At 32.7% G+C, this 21,672-nt stretch overlaps 1 protein-coding gene across 1 annotated transcript in view; it reads left to right on the top strand.

The window, feature by feature from the left end:
- Positions 1 to 15,134, top strand: part of LOC105457646 — a gene marked incomplete at its 3' end in the record, with an annotated part of 30,534 nt that extends 15,400 nt beyond the window's left edge. Inside the window, exon 2 of the mRNA XM_011702438.1 lies at positions 14,870 to 15,134. Coding sequence (XP_011700740.1) covers positions 14,870 to 15,134 — 265 coding nt within the window. The remainder of the gene's footprint in view (positions 1 to 14,869) is intronic.
- Between the last annotated feature and the right edge of the window lie 6,538 nt (positions 15,135 to 21,672).

The following is a 21,672-nucleotide window of genomic DNA, read 5'->3' on the forward strand; positions in this document are numbered from 1 at the left end:
ACACGCACACGCACACGTACACGCACATGCACACGCACACGCACACGCACACGCACACACACACACACACACACACACACACACACATTATATATATTTTGTTTCTTTTTTGTTTTTGTATTTGTGTTTTAGTGTAACTTTTATAATTCTTTTTCAAATCCTTTAAGCACGACGAGCTAAATGATGTAACAAAATTGTCTCTTATTCTTTTAAATTTCGAAATAAGTTTTAAAATAATTTCACATTGTGTGTGCGAGCCGCATATGGGCACAGCCGCGTGGAATTAAGTAGCCGCGAAACAAAAACTTCAGCTTTGGGCGAGACTTTTATATAATTACTTTAAAATTAATGCAAATACCTCGGCTGTAAAATCTGAAATATACGTAGCTGCGAACTGCGGGATTCGCAAATGCGATATTACACAAGCGAAAACTTTTTCTCGGAGCCCGTTGCAGTTACCTTGCGCGCCAGTCATAACGAATATAAACGTTACGCCGGAAAGAAGGGGGTGAAGAGAGGGGCAGGAGGAGTGATAAAATTTTATTTTTATCTGGGTTATAAATTAAAATTTTTCACCTTCCCCGCTTATAATTCCCTGAGCTTCTCATCGTGCATTAAATTTCATGTCATGCGCGCCTAGCTGTGACACGCATTGTTTAATCTGGTTAAACATGAACATTTGCACTGCCCATTGTAAACAGGACAGAAATATTTCCCTCAAAATATATTAAATCGAGAATCGAGAATTTTTTTCGTGTGTTTTTTAAAACTTGTTATTTAACGAAGTCGAATGAAGTGTTTGAACGTCGGGCGGGATCGATCAAAATTAATTTGAACGATCGGAAATTAATGTTCTCTAAAACAATGGCTCGTTTAACGAGATGCTAGCATCGCTAAAATCAAATGTCCCGGGGTTCTCGTCCACGTAACACGTTAAGCCTCCAGCGAGATTTTGAAACGCAATGCGTAAGCTGAATAATGTATTAATCATCGTAACTGTAACCGACGCTCGTTCGGCCGTTCGGTTAAATTTATCACGATTTATTCGTATTCGGAGATTCGTGGAGACTTTGCGGCGCGAGTGCAGCGGCAATTTTGCGGCGCTAAATAAGCAGCCTATCGCGGAGAAAAAAGAAAGAGAGAGAGTGAGAAAGTCGGGTTGGTACGTCATACACACCGGGACTCTCCGGTCGCTAAATATACTTACTTGCGCGAACACGGGCGAGAAGGGATCCGAGCGTGTTTCATGCTCTATATCTGAGACCATCTGCACGTTCACCTGCTGGTGGGGGAGTGTCCCCACATCCTTTTGCTCCTTTTCTGAATTCCCGCACCTCTACACACATCTCTACGCAGAAATAGCGTATTTAGATGAAACAGATTAGCGCGTGCGACTGATATCAAATAAATTTTGCGATCCACAGAGGATCGCCGTGGAGACCGAGGGAAAGAGGATGGCAAATATGTGTTAGGATGAAAAAGATACGTATAAATATAGGAACGTATAAATATAGACGTATATATTGGTGACATTGTGCTGTATTCGTTAAATGCACTGTAAAATCGGAGACCCCCGAGGCGTGCACCCTCGCAAAACCGACTCGACCCCGTTGCAAAAATATCGACAGCATTTTTCACTTCCGATCTATTTTTTATATGGAATAATGTGTCGCATCGGATAACGAATTGCGGTGACGTTGCAAATTGTTAGATTGAGAAAGTGTCATATTGCAGGCTTTTTTTTTTTATTAACAACGACGGTTGATTTAATACGTTAGCATTTTAAGATTACTGCCGGTTTCGCAACGAAGAGGTAACCAGCTGAAAACCCGTGAAAATCAAATTAGCATTTGCGCAAATTTTACGTTATCTCCACTGGAATACGGTTTTTAAAGCCATGATGGAGGGGGGGAAGGGGGGGGGGGAGCGGGGTAGCGGGAAAACGGACGTGTTAATCGTATTACTATTACCTGGCTGGAAGAAACAATAGGTATACGAAAAAGGGTCATAATGCCTTAATGCGGTTTCTGCGTCAAGAGAAAATGGAAATCTAATAAGATATTTTTCAGTTTAGAGACGCTTCGTGGTCTTTATAAAGCAATATGCCGATTTTTCAGTAAAAATCGTGCTGTTCCATTGCGATGACGGCGCGGCGGCGGTTCGCAGTTATACACAGCTTTTCGCAGTCAGTTAAGTTCAGTTTATAGTTCAGTTCAGTATCGTTCAGTGTAAACATATCCATCTTAATTTCGGTGCAAATACATCTACAACTGTCTCGCGCCAAAAGCCGCCGCAGGGTACTCGCAAGTGGATTAGTTTCTTAAGAGTAGAATCGATCGGTTCTCGACCGATGGGCTACGTTACGAGAACGGAACTGGAAGTAATGTTTTATCTATCATGTTTTGCTTTTTTTTTTAAACAATTGCGGCGTTTAAATATTTGCAGTTTAGCGGCGTTAAAGTGAACTCAGTAATAGCCGTCTATTTCTGATGGTCGAACGTTTTTATATTCTTTTGGTTTGGCTGCGTGAAATTACAAAAGCTTTTATCAGCGAAAAGTATACGCGCAAATTTATCTCGGAAATTCGACCGAAACAGAAAACAATGGAATAATGATGGCTTTGCGTGTTAGTTTGCAACCAAATATGGCACATTCAATTATTATCTTTAAATTGGCGTGCAAAAAGTTAAAGTAATACCTTATTTAATTGTTTTCCATTTTCGCCTCAACCGATTCCTGATAATGCAACTGCACATGTGCTTTTACATTAAGAGCTTTTACAATTTTGCGCAATACTGAGAATAATTCTTTAACGAAGTTGTAATATTATTCGATTGAGCAGACAAGTCTCGTTTTCTTAATTCAAATTTAAATGTAATTAAATTTAAATGTAGAGTTTATATATTTAGATTTCAAAGGGCATTAAATTCAACATTTTTGAATTAGAAATTTATTTATACATTAATTATACACTTAGAAAGTTGTTATTAATATTAAATAAAATATATATCAATTGTCATTATTAAAACCTTTAAAATGTGCGCTTACTTTGAAAAGATAAAACACTTATATTTACTATATTACATATTTTAAACTATTACATATTTTAAAACTATTTGGGATAATTAATTGTACAAATAATAAAAAAAAGCTTACTTTAATAATGCAAAACTGTATTTTTTTATAATTTCCATTTGAATATACATATCTTCCTACTTTTAGCACTGTTATAATTTATGGCAATAATATATTTTTAAAGTTGCTGAATTACACTTTTCAACGTGAAATAAAATTACTACCATTTTTTAGTTAATATGTTTATGAAAACTTTATGTAAGAGAAAATAAATAATGCCACACACCTCGTCGCGAGGTCAGCCCGAAGTGAGCTGTTTTTATTTTCTTATAAAGTATACAAAGCAATTGCGAATGTGTCTGTTCTTCTGGGCGATGCTGTTTGGACGGTTACGTTTGTATTTTCTGCTGTACGTTGCAAAAGTGACCACATATCAAAACGTCCATGCATAATGTATCTAATTATGTGACAAATTCGAGTGACCGCAATGGAATTGTAAACGCGAGCGAGCGAGGTACGATAAAACTGGAATGCTCCAGACGACTTCAGTATTTTAGCTTAACCGACGACTGAGGGAAAGTTCGTAGCTGAAATTAGTGCGAAAGATGCACGTTACGCGGAAATTCAAGGAAATTACAGTTGCTTAACCGCATAAATTTCCAAAGTCCCGGGATGCACGCGAGCAATAAATCATAATTAACGAATTTCGCGACGGAGAAAAATTTTACTGGTGGCAACCTACGAGGAGCTCGTCGCAGGTCCGATCTCGTTCCTCGTGCATTTGTCAAGATTTGGATCGCGGCTAAAAAACGAGTATTATTTATTCACATGTCTGGTGTACAAAATGCTAATATAGATGTCACAAAATGTCATAAACAAAATATCTAGCTCGTTTTTCTCATACAGTTGTCTTAATATATTCCATAGTTTTAGCATTCAAAATAAAATTGTTAACAGGAAAATTATATATAGGAGATAACGTATCGCGGGATTAAAGTGCGCCATAATGAACGGAAATGGTAGCAGCTAGTAGGAGGAGAGAAGGAGAGGACACGCAACTGTGTTTGTTATTTGTAAAAATAAGACCATTTAGCCGCATGATTACATAATTCATGAGAGTGACCGGCGAGTTGGCGAACTGACATCAAACTTTTCCAGATACGTCTAATTCCGCGCGGCACGACGGCGTCACGTTATTCCGGCTGTGTCACTCTGGGGCTAACGCACCGAGCTAGTCGCGAAGTGGAACGCGCGAGCTTAACGTTGCAATTTAACGTGCCGCGTTTTCGCGGGGAAGTGCATAGCAATCCTGCGGCCCCGGTACTTTTAACGAAGTCAGCGAGTAATTAATCGAAAAACGCGGTGTAATTACGGTTACGTCAAGAGACGCAATCGTTGAAATTGCGTTTACAGAGAAGTATAATTCTAACTGTTTTATCGCCGCGCTGTGTTGCTGTGCTGTTTGATCAGAATGACAAATCCAACTGACAATAAATTGAAATAAATACGCGTATAAGAGAAGTCGTTATTTTTATTTTATTACTTTTATTCAATTAACATCAAAAGCTTATGCTTCAAAAACTTCCTGCGATTCTTTCTTCATATCAATTTTATCTCTCTAAATATCAATTTTTTTTCTAACGTCTCTATCGAATTATATTGTGCATAAAATATAATATAATTAATTATATATAGTATAAAATATATAGGTTCCAATAGTGTTCCAAATTTCAACATTTTGATTAGAATTAGAATTTTCATTGCTAAATGACTTCAAGAATTTGCCGTTAACAAATAGTGTGATAGTTCTAGGATACCTTGTATATTGTAAAAAATTAAATTATTTACTCTATATATTTCTCAAAAGTTGTTTCTAATATTGACAATTAAAGGCTTTTTTTTTATAAAACAATAAAATTTGAGAGAGAAAGGAAGGGCGAGCTATAGATAAAAGTTAGTGCAATAAAAAAATACTCTCGTGCTAACTCAAAACACAGAGAATTTGGATCGCATAGCTTTTAAATTGACTATATGAAGTTGTACGAGTTCACGTTCCATGTACGCGGGAAAAAGTTGGCGCAACTTTCGCTCAGGAGTTAACTCGAACAAAGGTAGTCTTTAAAAAGTTAAACGTTTAAAATACGATGCAGATTAAATGATTTTTATTTATTACGATATCACATAGTTTAATAATCATGACGCTTGATATAATTATGAAATTATTTCATTCAACACCATGACATTTATAATTTTTTGCTATACAATTAACTGACAATAATTTATGGACAATTAAAATATTACTATAAACAGAAAGTTTGTTCCTAATATGAACGTTTCTACATGAATGTTAGGAAATATTTTATTTTTATATTATAATCTAGAGATCTAGAGAGGTATTTTGATTGCATTCGCTTCGAATGTTTGAATGAATTCCTTAATTTTCAGACTCTATAACACACTTATTGTAACTATGTGTTTCCATTGCTGGAACCCATATTGCAACTTATTGCAACTATTTGACAGTAATACTCCGCAAAAGTATTAAATTCGAGCCGATTTCTTTTTAGTTATCATCATAGCCCATGAGTAAGAAAAAAAATCACAGAACAGATTAGAAATACGGAGGATGTGATTAAAGACAAGCAATGGATTTCAACATCAACATACAGTACTGGATGGAGCAAAAGATTAAAATCATCTTGATTAGAAAAAGAAGGTAGATGTGATGGTAGTAGCGACTCATGTATATTAAGGATCATGAGGCACTTAATTAACTTATTTATGAGTTTATACATACATCTCAGAGCATTATTTTTGCGTAGAATATATGAAGAAACTATATTTATTAATTTTACATTACATATAATAATTCTGATTTTAATCATCGTTTGTATCTGCAGCGTTAACATTTATATGGTACGTTATAATACAATTTCTGAAAATATATGCTACTCTTCTCCTTCTTTTTCTTCTTAAACAATATTCGACCAATAAAACGACAGTAAAAAGAGAATATCCACATTCCACATCTATTTCTCTCTTTTTTAAATCCATCAAAATAAAATATCAAAGAAATTTCGCCGCATTCTCCGTCCGGTATATGTCGATGGATTTCAATAAACTGTTTCTTCGTAATTGATGCATCTGCTTTGACATTTCATTTTGATCGAATAGTACAATGCACTTACACTCAAATATAAATTGCAAATCAATAACAGGCAAAGATATAAACTTGATATGTACACGTACTCTGCCAGAATTATCAATAGAAAGAATGAAAACTATATTTTTTAAACTTTTTACTCACATGTTATTCGTAGAATTGCTTTAGGGAGATGAATGTATTAAATTTTGATAAATACAATTGAATCTCGATAATTCGAATCTCAAGGGAAGAGAAAAACCCTTCGAGTTATAAAGTTTTCGTCTTATCAAAATTCGAGTAAAAGAGGATTAAAATATGAAAATTTGATTGACGGAGACTTTGTACGAGAGCTTATAATTTTCCGATTATAATGGCTTTAGGAAAAAAATTCAATATTTAACAGTGAACTATTTATTGCATACCTATAATAAATATAATCATAAAACAAATACCAAGCTGTTACTTACGGTTATACATAGCTACAACTTCGAATTATAGAGGTAGCGATAGAAGTTCGATTTATAGAGGTAAACTTCGATTTGTAGAGGACTGGCTACTTTCAATTTGAGTTGCAGAAGTAAAATAATACATCTAAATATCTGACAAATAATTCGAGTTAAGGTAGGTTTTATTTCGATTTATACAGGTTTTTCGCAGAGCGGAAGGGAATGAACAAAATTGTCGTCTTACAGAGGTTTTCGAATTATAGAGGAGTTATCGAGGTTTGACTGTACATATAAATTGTATTAGAAACTTAGAGGTTAAAAATAGAGAAATAGTTTTGAAATAGTTTCGTCAAAAGATGGTTGTACAAGCTTTTTTTTATATGCGCGAAAAACTTAACAGTTCTACATTATATATAGCTAACATAAACGTTCAAAAGAATTCTGAGAACTCCAATGTTTTCAAAGATAAAGTTTGATTTTCACGATGCTTTTTTATTGTAAGTGCCTATAATTAGTGTGCTAATGTTTCAACAAACTAGAAAATTAGAAGCTAAAAAAGTAATTTTATAAATAACATGTTACACAAAACTAGCAGCTAAAAAATATAATATATTTATAGAATTATGATTTTTTTGCTCGTAAAAAAAGTATCATGTAAATCAGGTCTATCATCCGTTTCCGCGAACTCGAGCACCAAAAAAACATACATGTATACATTTACATATAAATTTTAATTGACAAACAGTAAGCGTAGATTTGTGATCGTTCATAGTTGATGGTTTCGTCAAACGTTTATCCGGTTTTATTAAAAATACGCAGCACGTAACCTTTTGAAAATAATGAAACTTTTCCGATGGCCTTAAACTTTTGCTATTTGTTTTGGCAGGTCTCTCGGGGTTTATCTCCGTGTATTTCGCGGCAATGTGATGCTTGAGATTTAAAGTTGAACGTGAAGGGAAAGCGAATAAAAAAAAAGAAAGAATAGAAAAGAAAGCAGCAAAGAAGAAACGACATTATAAGCGATGTGTACAATTTAAGTTCCATCGAAATAATAATAAGCTCGTTCTCCTGTTGTTTGCCACTTATCAGAATGCAGGTCAATTTTATTGCGACAACGTTATACTGAAGATCGTTCGCGCTTGCTCACCATGATCGGGATTTGCGCGCGATTCTTTTTTTTTTTATTCTTCCGCGAAGAGGGAGAGCAGCGGTTTAATAACCCGGCACGTAACTGTGAAAGTAACGATCTTTCCTTATAAAAAGTTACTGCGCGAGGGATAATGTGCCCCACGGGTACAACGCAGCGATGGAATTAAAGCCTCCCGCCGATCGCCAATTGAAATCAGCGTTAAAATTGTTCGCAAGAAGTGCTACGTGTCCTCCCATTTTGCGCTGCAACATGGTAAATTAAACGGTACGCCTTTCCATTAATTATCTGACATTATTAAACGTACGCGTCTGATAGATAATGTTATATTTAATGCGTGATGCGTTTTAATAATTGAATTTGAGTTTTTAATCCTTTGCGTAATATAATATCCTAAGTATATGAGACACCTGTCTTTCTGCAGTTTTCTTGTGCATTTCATAATTGGTTTGTGTAATATATTTGATATTTTATGTTTTCGAGACATATATACATACATCTATATAAATATGTTATTATTAACAATTAATAAAGAGTCAGTTAAAATTAACATTTAAAAAATCACGCTGAAAAGAAAAATGTAATAAACATATTTCAAAAATGTCATATTTACATATTAATGTTTCTGAGTTTGCTGATTTCAAATCTGCACTCAAAATTTAAAAAATTAAAAGTAACAGATTTAATATGGCGGTCAAAAATTTTGAAAATACATTGAACATAGCTAAAACTTTGTATTTGTGGTATATTTACATTTAAGTTTTTTTGCCATATCTTCGACATTTAGGCCTAGATTATGTTAAAAGTGAGATTTTGTTTATTAAAAAGTTGTAAAGATTTCTTCAATGTTAAACCCGTTATTTTAAGTTGTCGAATTTTGCCTGCAGGTTTGAAATCAAAAGCCTAAAAAATCCTTACGCATAATTTTAGTTTTATATATAAATTATAATTTAATCTTTTAAATTTGGCCACCATATTGGATATACCATCTGGATTTTTCAAATCTTGGCTTCACATTTGCAATCAGCGACTCCAAAATTTTCTATATTTGGAAATTCAGCAAACTATGTTTAAAATAAAATTTGTACAACAAAAGATTAAACCAACTTAAAAACAAAATTTACTTTGGAAATATAATTTATATCTTTCTAAAAAGAATACTAGCGGTGACGCTTTAGATAAAATTTTTGAAAATAATATGTGTGACTATTAAAATAGATCTTATTTTGAATACGGTAATCAATCACAACTTTCCATTACAGTTTGAATGCACTATTTTGTATCCCTTAATATATAATCTAAAAAATTGCATCTTCATTTTCAAATAAGCTTTGAAATAAGAATTTTAAAAATAATAATACAGTAGCCGAGCGCTTGATATGCATGCCTCATAAATCTTAAGTTAGTAATCTAGGGTTAAAGCATTAGAACGTATAATGTCGCTCGCAGCGACAAAAAGGTATATACATAGAATGCGCTCTAATGAATTGATGGATCTTGCTTCTCACTATAAGATTTTAAGAAATCCCTTTCTTCAATAAAATGTATACGTATAATTTACTTTTTATTATTCATTAACCAATTTTCAGCAGTTAGTCTGTATCAAATTATATATAATTGCGTACGTATTTATGTTTAATTATGGTAATCTATTTTGATTGGAATCTCGAATCATTATTAACCATCATGCAACAAGGTTTACCGCAGACATGTGATAATAATATGTGATGTAATTGCATAAAAATCAATAATCCGGCTTTAACATTTATTTCATTATAGTTACATGTGATAATAAACGTTTCAAAATCTGTTTCACAGATCTTTTAATTTAGCATATACGTTTCAATTTTTTATACGGAATTTTTTGCAATACGCAAAATTTTTTATTATATAGACAATATTCCAAAATATTTTGAAATATTCCATTTTCATAAACTAGATGTGTTATAATTAAATTATTATAAAATATATAAATTGGTTTATAATTTAAAACATTGGAGTTCTTGTAGGATTCCTTTAAACATTTTATAATTTTATCTTCTATTTTCTTACGTATTTTATTACGTTTTCGCAATGTGCAGTTACGTTTTATATATTATTTACTAAACAAACTTTTCATGTGCTTTTAACGTGTACTTTATTATATTTTTAACATATACAACTTTTTACTTTTTAACGTATCCAATTTATATATCATTGAGAAGGGGAAAAGGAGTTGTCGATATTCCTCGACATGTTTGACATTATTCATGTCTGGTATCTCGCTTTTGAAAATGTCGTTTCAATATTTTTAAGATATATACTTATTTTGATATATCAATTTCATATAAGAAGCATTGATAAATCAATATTATGTTATGTATAGTATTATTACTTGCGTTTTTTTATACGCCAATTCATTTTGCATGAAACAATATATAAGAAATATCACGTTAACAAGATGTATCACAAATTTTCATTATATATATGAGATTAGAAAAGATTATTTTTTTTCCAAAAAGAAAGAAATCTATTTAACTTTTAAATATGTTAAATCTTTGACTATATAAGTATGGACTGATAGTAATTAACTTCATACGTATTGCCAAGCTGGAAGATGTAGACTCAATCAGTAATTTTCTGCGGGGAGGGAGAAGGCTTCTGTGAAATCGTGTTTACGACGTGTAAAGGAAAGGTGCTGAGTCTGTTTTTAATTTCTTTCCGTCGATTTGAGATTTTTTCCGGCTCCCTATCAATTTTCAACATAACATTTAATACATTTTGACATATTTCACATTTTTTTACTGACTGGGGTGGAGTCTAAAAATCGAAGTTTGATACCACAATCAACTTCAACTCGGCGACATCGGGTATATGTCTTTTACATAGTAAAAGTGGGGAGACTAGCAGTCCATATTTATATAGTCAAAGTATTAAATATGTTAAATATCTAAATGTAATATGTCAATAATTGTTTTTTCCATACAATATTATAATATTAAAGGTATACACCATACATACGATATATGTATATGTATACAAAATAGCAGTTTTTCCCCAAATTTCCAGGCATATAATGAACAAATCCATGAAGTTCTCCGTTTTTATGAGCATACACGTGCATTAAAAGTTTTCACCCAAATCTTATTATCTTGTATTTTCGTATAAGATATAATTTACATATCTGTAAAAGATTTCGCATTTTTTTTCTGTCAGCTTTAGGGACAATTTGTATATTATTTTCATTAAATTTGATTATTTTTAACAAATTATGTACTCAATATTGCGCTATATGTACATTGTGTTATATTACATATTATGGAATATATAATCTAGATTATTTAAAAATACAAAAAATATAAAATATAGATTTTATAAAAATGTGTGTCTTTCAAGTATAACTGTATAGAATTTGATTTGTCAAATATGTGTTATTATTGTTACATAACTAGGAATTGCATTAAAAAGTTTAATTATTTCATTACATATTGAAATATGACTTTTATGATTTTTGGTTTACAAAATCAAATTTAAAAAAAAGATGTACATATATATTATGTGCAATTTTCCAATATTAGGAAAATTAACTAATTGCAAGATATTAATCATAATCATGTATGCAGTATACATCAGATGCAATTTTTAAAAATTTCTGCACGAATGTAATATTGATAATATATGTTAAATGTATGTGTTTTTGTATGTGTGTGGTGTATGTGGACACTTTACTATAATAAAAAAGTCGCTTTGCTCAAATATTTTCCTAGTATTATCGACACGTCTTCTACGAATTTACTGGCACACTTGTGAAAAACTCGATCTTTCGATGTCGATAATGGCGTTCTCATTATCTTTGCCTTCTTGTAATAAACATAAAAAAATTTTATCAGCAGTCTGTTAACGGACGAGGTCGCGCTTGAAAAGGAAAAATTCTTTGACACAATTTTAAAAATATTTTCGGGGCAAACGACCGGGTTGCGGATCACCGAATGCACCTTCATCTTTCGGGTGAAAAGCAGGTCAAGAAAGACTAGCAAGTTAGATCAAAGGACACGAGTACAAAGCTAATATCTCGAATGCATATCGTGCTCATGCCTCCGGCGGAGCAAGCGGCAACGTTTCGAGGAAATCGCGAACGGAAATTTCATCGTCACGAAATGCGAACAATATTCTCAGACATCGCTGCAGAACGGGAATAAGAGCCATCATATGCCAAAACGTGTGCACCTCTCGTCTTATATGCCTGTGTGTGTTGTATAATTAATTACACATTTCGTAAATTCATAATTACGCACCGTCGAGAAGCGATCGCGGCAGGAAACCATGCAAATTCTTGAACAATTAATCAATGGTAATTAGTGCTTTGGCTCTGTAGTTCCAAACTTTGACACCCGATATTTCGACTTGAATTTCACATGGTAATTAGAAGGGTCTGAGGGGATTCTGCCGTTGAACTTTAAGTTACAATTTATCGATCGCTATCAGGCTTTTGAAATATTTAATTTCCTTCAAACACCTATAGGATATATTATTATTTATGTTGTTTTAGGCAAAAAAAGGCAATTTGTATCAGGTTATTACAGCTTTCGATATACATATATATTTTGCACTCCTTCCACATATTTACACCGATTTCTTTCTCGTACCTTTTCTATATTTTACGTTGGAAGTTGGCGTAACTCCAAGTTTCAGCTTCCACATTTAAACTTTTTACATTTGGTACCCCTTTTTACAAATTTCGTGGCATTTCAGCTCGGATGTCAGCTTTGAGGCTATCGTTTTCCTTCAACTTTCATCCGTCTGGAATAACGGCGGGACGGCGAGGCCGGGAATGCGCGCGCGTGATCGTTAACGGCGATAGTCTGTCAACAAAGGTCGCCGACCAGGCGGTTGTCTCATGAGCATCTTCTAACGAATTCACCCCCCTTCCCCCTCCTTTCCCCCCTCGCCAACTGTACCACCGGCCGGTCGCGGTAAGCGACCGGCTCTGAAAAATAGACGTTAAATCAAAGCAGTCGTTACGAGGTCGAACGAAGTTTAACGGTTGCCCGCTCAAAGCCCTCGCATCGTAGGGATTCTCGTTAAGAGGCTTTCCGCTGGACTTTAACCACCCTCGCCACCACGATCGCCCCTGCACAAACATTTGTACGCGTGGGATATAGATTTTTTTACTCCGGTATCTTCTTTTATGGCGACAAAATAGATGACGGTCTTGCGGGAATCCGCGTGACATGAACGGATAACCACCTCGCGCGCTTCCTGCTCTCTTCCTTCTCTCTCTCTCTCTCTCTCTCTCTCTCTCTCTCTCTAACCATCAGGGAAAAATAAAATTATTCCGACAAGACGACGCATCCAATGTAATGTAGCCACAACCGCCATGCATGACCGGCAACATTCCGTAAGTTCTCATGGATGAAAAGTGATGCATACGATGGAAGGTACTTTTTTCCCTTGATCGTCTGCGGGCGGATCTTCAGCGCAGTGAAATGTTTGCACGTCAGAGTCGATAGGCGAAATAATGCGGGTACGACGTTGAAAAAATTTTTTGCGTCTGCAATACTTAGTTTCAATTTAAACGGTAAAATAGAATATGTGGTATTTTATGTGTATGTACATGATAACTAACAACATGGATTAATTTGTGAATATTTTTGTCTGTATATATATATATATATATATGTATATATTTACATTATACGAAAATTATACGATATCCAAGTATAGTATATCACGCTATGTATCGTATTTTAATATTTTTATTTAATAAGGTAATAATTATTTTATTGAATATAATATTTGGTTAACTATAACTATGACTGAGACACGATAATGTATCTCTCAATATTTAATTCCACCGTGCAGAAATATATTATTTTATTAAATATTTTTTTAATAAATAAAAATGGAAATTTTACATTATTAAAAATTATAAAAATTTTACATTTGTATATTGTCAAAAAAGTACAAAAATTTATGAATGTAACTAGAATTATTATGTTTGATTTCTTTCAAAAATATGTTAATAATACCTTTTCAGTTTATGTAAATTAAATTAATTGAAACTTAAAATATTCTGTATCAATCAGTTTTGAAACATTGATATATATTTATTTCCCAAAAGGAGAATTATTGATTTTTCTTTAATTATGTAGAAAACTTTTACATATAGAATCTATATTTACGTATTTTTAAATTATTCTGTATTACGCTGCATTATAAATATTTTTAATTTTCGGATTTATTTATACGCTTATGCGAAGGCTATTAATTACAGGTCATTTAGTAATTAAATTCAATTTTATAGCTGCTGGCAGCGTTTTAAAAGTGAAATATGAAACTAGGTGTTCTACTCATATTCATGCGCAGCCGAGCTCATATTGTAAGGAAGTTCGACTTCATAAAGGCCATCGTGATTTAATGCCAATTTCTCGGTGCATCTAACGGTGGTTACCTCGAGGATAGTCGATGACTTCCGATGCCGAAAACTCGTTTTAGCATCCATGATAAGGAACTGAATTTGTTATGGAAAATTGACAATAATAATTATATGATTATTGTTCTCGATCAAAACTAATATTGTAAAATATTTAAATCAATATAAGTCCAATATTATTGATAGAGTCGATTTATCTGCTTGTAAAAGGGTACAGTTATGTTAAGCTGAGGTTTAATAGGAGAGATCAAATATAATACAAATACTGCAATCACAGTGGCAAGTGCATAAATGATTGTCGATTGTCCTGGTTTAAATAAATATGAAGTTAACTGTTAAATTATATATTTATGCAACCGTAAATTTCATTAATGCATCAATAGTTGAAATTATTAAATTAACCAATTATTTCTTGCATTACAATTACGTAGTTTATTCGATTAAGCTGACATTTGTTTAAATTAGGCAAATTTAATTTCAATATTTAAACTTTTCTTTTATATATTTTGTTTATTCGACGCATTACGTACTATTATACTATGGCTTTATATTAAATCTTTTTTAACCGCAAATCCGCGTATCTGTTTATTTACAGTGAAAATTTTTGTTTGTAAGAATAGTAACCAATAATTAATTTATTTCAGAATATCCAGCAGCAGTGACGGCCGAAATAGTCGATGTTAATATGAACTCGTTGGACGGCACGACGGGAAAGCCATTAGATGTCGATCTACCACCAACTCTACCGATGACCTTCGGCACGGAAAATTCAACATCGGTTTCGGCGCAATCAGGGTCCACAGCTCTGATGCCCTGTGTTGTCCACAATCTAGGAGAGGGCACGGTAAGGGCTGTTGAAACATGTAATCCATTGATTGACGCATGTGAATTTGGTATACAAATAAATGGGTATGGACAATACACCATTATTTGTCATCCTGTGAATGTCAGTGAAATAAAGTTTTTCACATTATATGCACATTTACAGCTTTTGTAATACATTATTTTTCTAAAGTGACAAATTTTATTTGATTAATAATATAGTTTATTATACGTATATATTATATTATTAATATATATGTATGCATAATATGTATATATACATATAGTGTATATATATAATATAAAATAATTTATAGCAAATGGCTTATATCAATTTTTAAGCTAAAACATTAAATAAAATGATCAATAAAGTGTCTAATACTTTTGGCCAAGGCTACAAACACACACATGCGCGCGCGCACACACGCACGCGCTGTAAATATTGTAATTATTTAATCGGATTTAAAAATTTACATTTGTTATCTAATCTCCTAGAAAAATAAGGATTCCTTGATTTTTATCTCATTAACCCCTTAAGTGGTATGCCCAATAAAGTTTATGGTAAAGTTTATTGTTAATGTCGATATATTCCGGAGTTCCGCGTTAAGTTTCGTGCTTAATGTGGTTTATTTTAATTTTTCCTAACAAATTACAAGATTTAGTTTGCAATGTAATTTTTGAAATTTTTGTATCGTGTAATCATTTTAAAGTACCATTGAAGAGGCTAACGCTGCATGTGCTAATCGAACGATTAATAGTTTTCGGATAGCTAGAACATAACCATATGGCCACTAATATTCTGTAATTAGCACAAACGAGCTTTCTCTGTAGCTGGTATTATTATCGCGGAGCTATATCCATTAATTAGACTCGATTTTGTGATAATCAATGTCATCATACGATAGAAAATGGAATTTTCGTTTAATACATCGAATAATATAAGTATGCAACGCTAATTAATGGAAATAGATGAAATATCGTCTATTAACTAGTAGCAGTTTAATTTGATATCGTAAGTTTGAATTACAATACAGAAATAACTTCAAGATAAATTAAATACACTAACGAGAATGAAATAAGGACGAAGGTAAACGAAAGAAACGACCAAATGAGAAATTTAATTTCCCGCGAGAATTGTCGATCATTTATTTGAATATTATATGTTCTAAATTTTACTTTCCCACTTGATGCGAAAATATTGCAAAAGTACCAATCGTCAACATCGATCGGATAGCTGGGGCAATATCAGTAGCCAAGCGTCGTTCGACGATATCGGTGTAAAGTCGTGGCGACACAGAATCACAATTGGGTCAATAGTGGTGCAGAGGTAAATTCAACATCGATGTTAGAACGAACATTATTCTCGATGCTTTGCACTCGCACTGCTAACGTTATCTATCGTATATTGTTTAATATATTTTTTCCTCGAAAGTTCTTAACGCCGCGTAATTAACGAAAGAACGTCTACTGTGTCAACGACATTCAAAATTCCGTAAACCCTTTGAATAAAGTTCACCCGATAGATTGCTTCCGCCGCGCGCCATTGCACGTTCCTTTCTTAGTTGATCCCGAGACAAAGTAGCGTTACGCTTATTTGCACCTTAATTAGGTATGCAGGACGAACCGGAGCGACGGCAACGTCCTTGCAATTGTACAAAGTAAAGGCATTAGTGTCATCTAATTTCGGCACGACAAGATAACAGCGGGGGCATAAACAAGATTTTCGGTCCGGGAAATTTTCAACTTCACCGCTTCCTTTTCGCGAATCTTAATAGCGGAATGACAATTTTCTTTAGGATCGATGATAGCGCCAGACAATCTTGCTCGTCTTGTAGATAAGAAGTATAACAGCCATACAACTTTGCGGAGATATAGTGTACAAAAAATTAAACACATTTTTTTTATACCGAAATGATGTATATACCTGTATAAATTACGAATTTTGTTAATACTTGAATGTACATTTTCTATTCTTTTGTTCTTTCATATTGTAGTTTCATTTACTATATTTCTCAATTATATTTAATTATCTTTCTAATGAAAACAAGTTTTTTACCAACAATTTTAAAGAGCGTGCATTACGTGACAAGAGACACGATAGTGCATGTCTTGCGCCAAGTTTATGTCCAACGAATTTGCGTAGAACGGCGATGCGTAGACGCCTGCGGCTATATTTACGCGAACTATCTAGATAAGTTGGAGATCTCACAAATTCATATTTCAGCAACAGCTGAACCGATTGTGTGTTCTAATTAATCTTAATCGATCGAGCTGGGGTTTAAATTATAAGGTATATAAAATAAAATATTTTTAGTTTTTGGGTTTTATGAGATAATGGAGATATCGCAATGATAAATTTAAACAGATACATTTTAAGAAACATCTAGTCTATGACGTCGTTGTCAGACAAATTTGCGTGACTTTTTTATTTTCAGCTACAGCATTACTTAACAACACTCACAGCATTTAGTCTATGACAGATCTTTTGACACGTATCATTTAAAAAGTGTTAAAGGTTAATGTTATTAAAGATATATATATGTACCTTATAATATAATTTTACATATTCTATATATTTTTTACTATTTTTAAAAGAATTATATAAGTGCATTATATATACAATATATATATATATATACCTATATATATATATATACACATATACATACATATATATATAAAACGCACATTCTTTGTTAATTTAAGATAATAAATTATTCGTAATTCATGACTGAGTTTTGGGCTGCGTTCAGGAATTCACGGTATATCATTTTATCTTTGTTATTCACCGAATGTTAAACAAGAATAAAATAATATTTAGATGCACCTAGGCGAACTTTCTGAATGCAATCCTATATATATCTTGCCATTGATTGAAAAAGATTCGCTTAAATGAGTGATTATGTTTTGTAATATTTAATCTTAAGCTGCGTTCGATTTAACGCTCGCAACGCTCGCGAGCATTACTTGTCCTTGTTTACCATTTGATAAACAACAAGGATGAAATAATTTCAAGAGCGTTACGAGCGTTAAATGGAACGCACTCTTTATAGGTTTAATTTAATAGGTTTTATAGAATCTAGAGACGCTAGAAATGCTTATACACTTTTTTACAAAATATTGTCTAGAAATAATTAATTTAATATTGTTTCACATTTGACATTCATTTAAAAAACATATCACACATACACACACATACACACAAAATAATAACGAAATTTATAAGATATAACGCAACTCAATAACTAATATTGCGATAAATATTACCATAGCCTCAGTGGTCGAACAGATAAGACACTCGTTCCGGATAGAATTGGGAGGTTCTAGATTCGAATCCTGGCTGAGGTAACAGCATAATCATCGAATTGACGATCAATTTAACTTGTGATAATATTTCAGTTTTATGATTGCGTTCTTAAAGACCGACAGTAATCGGTTAGGCGCAGTTTACAACAGCTGAAAGATGTAAAAATTAAGAATATCATTGGACAACCGACATCTAGCCTCGACTGAATTTGGCTCTTTCCTTCTGAAAATTGTTTTATTTTTGGCTTAGTTTTCGATAAAAACGAGTTTAAAAATCCGCTAAGTACGCATGCTATTACGGCTAACATACGACTGTCGAGCAACGTATATCGCCTATCGTGTTGATAAACAACGCTCTACTGTGCCGAACAATTAGTTTTCGTTCAAATATCACGACGATGAATTACACGAACAGGGAGTATGTCGATATGATCCGGGCTTTGGGAGCCTCTAATAGTATTATCTGCTATTGTTCGCTATTACAGAGAGCGATATCCTAATCGGTGTGTTTTCGATCGAAAACTAATTCAAAGAGCGAAGTCTTGTAGAACATGGATCTTTTGCACCGTGGAAATTTTGTAATTAATAGAATAAAATTTTGTTTATTAAAAATTTTCTTTGTGCTTTTTTCTTTAACTCAGTAGCTTTTAAATGCCGTGTGTGGACATTGTTTATATAAACACAATACGTCGCTCAACAAACCGTACCTTAGTTGTAACAGCATGCGTACATAGCGGATTTTCAAACTCGATTTTTTCGAAAAATAAACCAAAAATAAAAACATTTTATTCTATGCTTTTTTTCTTATTATTTTTATAAAAAAATCATGTCGTGCCCGCTTGTATATTTTATTTGGCCGGATCTTGTGCACATACTATATAGTATATCAGCAAATTCAAAGTGGCTCATATTTTTAATTATATAGAATGCTAGAAAAAGTTTCAAATATAGCTTATCGTCAATATATTTTTTTGTTAATGTTACTTAAAAAAATATAATTTCTGACCACACAAAATTATTTCTTTAAAAAAGATAAAGAACGGCGTCAAGTATACGTTCCTCCCTTCTCCAACAAAAGATTTGATATAAAAGCTTAGTGCTAATTTATTGTGACAGTAAAATCAAATATAGTTATTATATTTATGTCTATATATATTATTAAAAAAATCTAATGTGTAAAATAATATGATGATAATATGATATGTTTTGTTACATTTAAAAAAAATATTTTTATTGACATTTCAAAAATATTTCTATTCAATATTATTACACAATACAAATGCGCTATTCTGTCGCGGATTCCATTGGAAATTTTAAATTGTATAAAACTGTGTAAAAATTGTATAAAATCAAAGTGACATACAAAAACTTGGCGCGTCCGAGTCACATTAAAACACATATATATCCATTACATACATTGTAATATACGTTGTCACAATATTACTTATATTATATATGCCTTGCATTAATTATATAAATATAATAAATAAAAATATATTTAATAAAGTAAAGTAACGATATTATTTAAAAAAATTATTATATTATTTTTTAGAAATAAATTTTTTAGACACAATGAATAAGATGAGCCAATGCAACGGTTATATCAGGATGTTGGTGCTACATTTTTATTATGTGATTTTACATACGTATCCTAGCTTCGACTAAACTGCGTGCTGTTACTTTCCGGATTCAACGCAACCCCCCATGATTGAAACAGGACCGTATTATCACGTAAGAACTTGATGCTAACTTGCATTTAATAAATCCCCCCCTCCCCCGCGACGTCAAATAAATGCTAGTCTGCATCTATACGAATCAATTTCGACGAATCTGTAAAGAAATTTATTGCGAAAAAATATCACCTCATATTCTCAGCCAGGAATCGAACTCAGATCTCCATGTTTGCCGGACGGGCGTCCTACCTTTAGACCACCGAGGCATGTGATAATATTCATCGCAATAAACAATCTAGCGCGTTTTCAGACCGCGTAAATTCAAATAATTATTTAAAGTGTAACGTATTGAGGCCAACGTGTCAAACTATATATATCTAACAACCGTATGTATTAAACACAATGAAGGGGAACACATAAGATGGGCCAATGCAAAAAATAAATATTTTAGACACAAAATAAATTTTTTAGATTTGGAAAAAATATCTATAAATTTAATCCTTTGTTGCCTTTGTAAGTGTGTCGTATTCGACAATTTCTTTTACTTTTTATTTGCTATAACTTTTTTATTAATAAAGATATATACATTTTCTTGTCATCATTTTCAGATTTATTAATGGCGTTTTGATTTAAAAAATTTTTATAGTATGTTTATTTTTATGCAATATACGACACAGTGTGTAAAAATATCCAGTATATTGGCTCCTGGCAACATGTGACAAAACGTTTAACATATACATAATAATAATGTTTACTAATAAAATTGATTGAAATTTTAACTTCTTTCTTAAAAATAGCTTATTTTTCACAATATTACCTACATTTATTACAAATTAAGAGACGTAATGCTAATCGAGTTGCATTTAATATTAAATGTATTTGTTTGAAATATAATATTTCGTATGCGTTAGATATAACTTTGTATCTAAATTGAGTCGCTTATTTGGAAAGTTGTATAAATCCAGTTTTGAAACATCATGAATTTCAATGAGATGCGAATATGAACCGACATACGACCGATCACAGCCGGATTTTCGGAACTAAAGTTATAATATCTCCAAAATGGATTGCCATTCGAGACGGCGATATGTCATCAGACGCTGATATCTACGTGACATAACGAGATTGTACGAGATATGTAATTGCGGAATCCGAACGCAATTAGAAAAAAATTTTCTTTACAGATTCGGGGGGAGGGGATTCTTATAGATGCATAGCATCAGAGAGATTAAATTGTTAGTTGATTTAATTTGTTACAAGTGATTCCGGCCTCATGTAATAAACTTTGTGTTTCAAGACCGACGAATATGCAGCGCGCAGTTTGCGTGTGGTTGGATATCGTAAAAATCATTACACACAACATCCGCATTGGCTCCCTCATAGGCCTTTACTTTGTTTGATTTATTCTCGGGAGCCTATTTTTTCTAAATTATTTGCATTTAGAAGAATTTAACATAGCAGTACGCCGCATAAAATTCCGCGATGTAATCTCGCTTTAGAAGAACGCAATTCGTGGCGGGAGAATTAATGCGGCGATTACAAGTTTAAAGCGCTGTTTAATTAATCCGATGTTTTCACAACTGCATTCGCGGTTTCTTACGCGCCCCGCGCCGCTGCGCCGCGACTTTACGATGTACCTACGTACA

The sequence above is a fragment of the Wasmannia auropunctata genome, unplaced genomic scaffold, assembly GCF_000956235.1.
Source record: "Wasmannia auropunctata unplaced genomic scaffold, wasmannia.A_1.0 LD335187.1, whole genome shotgun sequence".
Taxonomy (NCBI): Eukaryota; Metazoa; Arthropoda; class Insecta; order Hymenoptera; family Formicidae; genus Wasmannia; species Wasmannia auropunctata.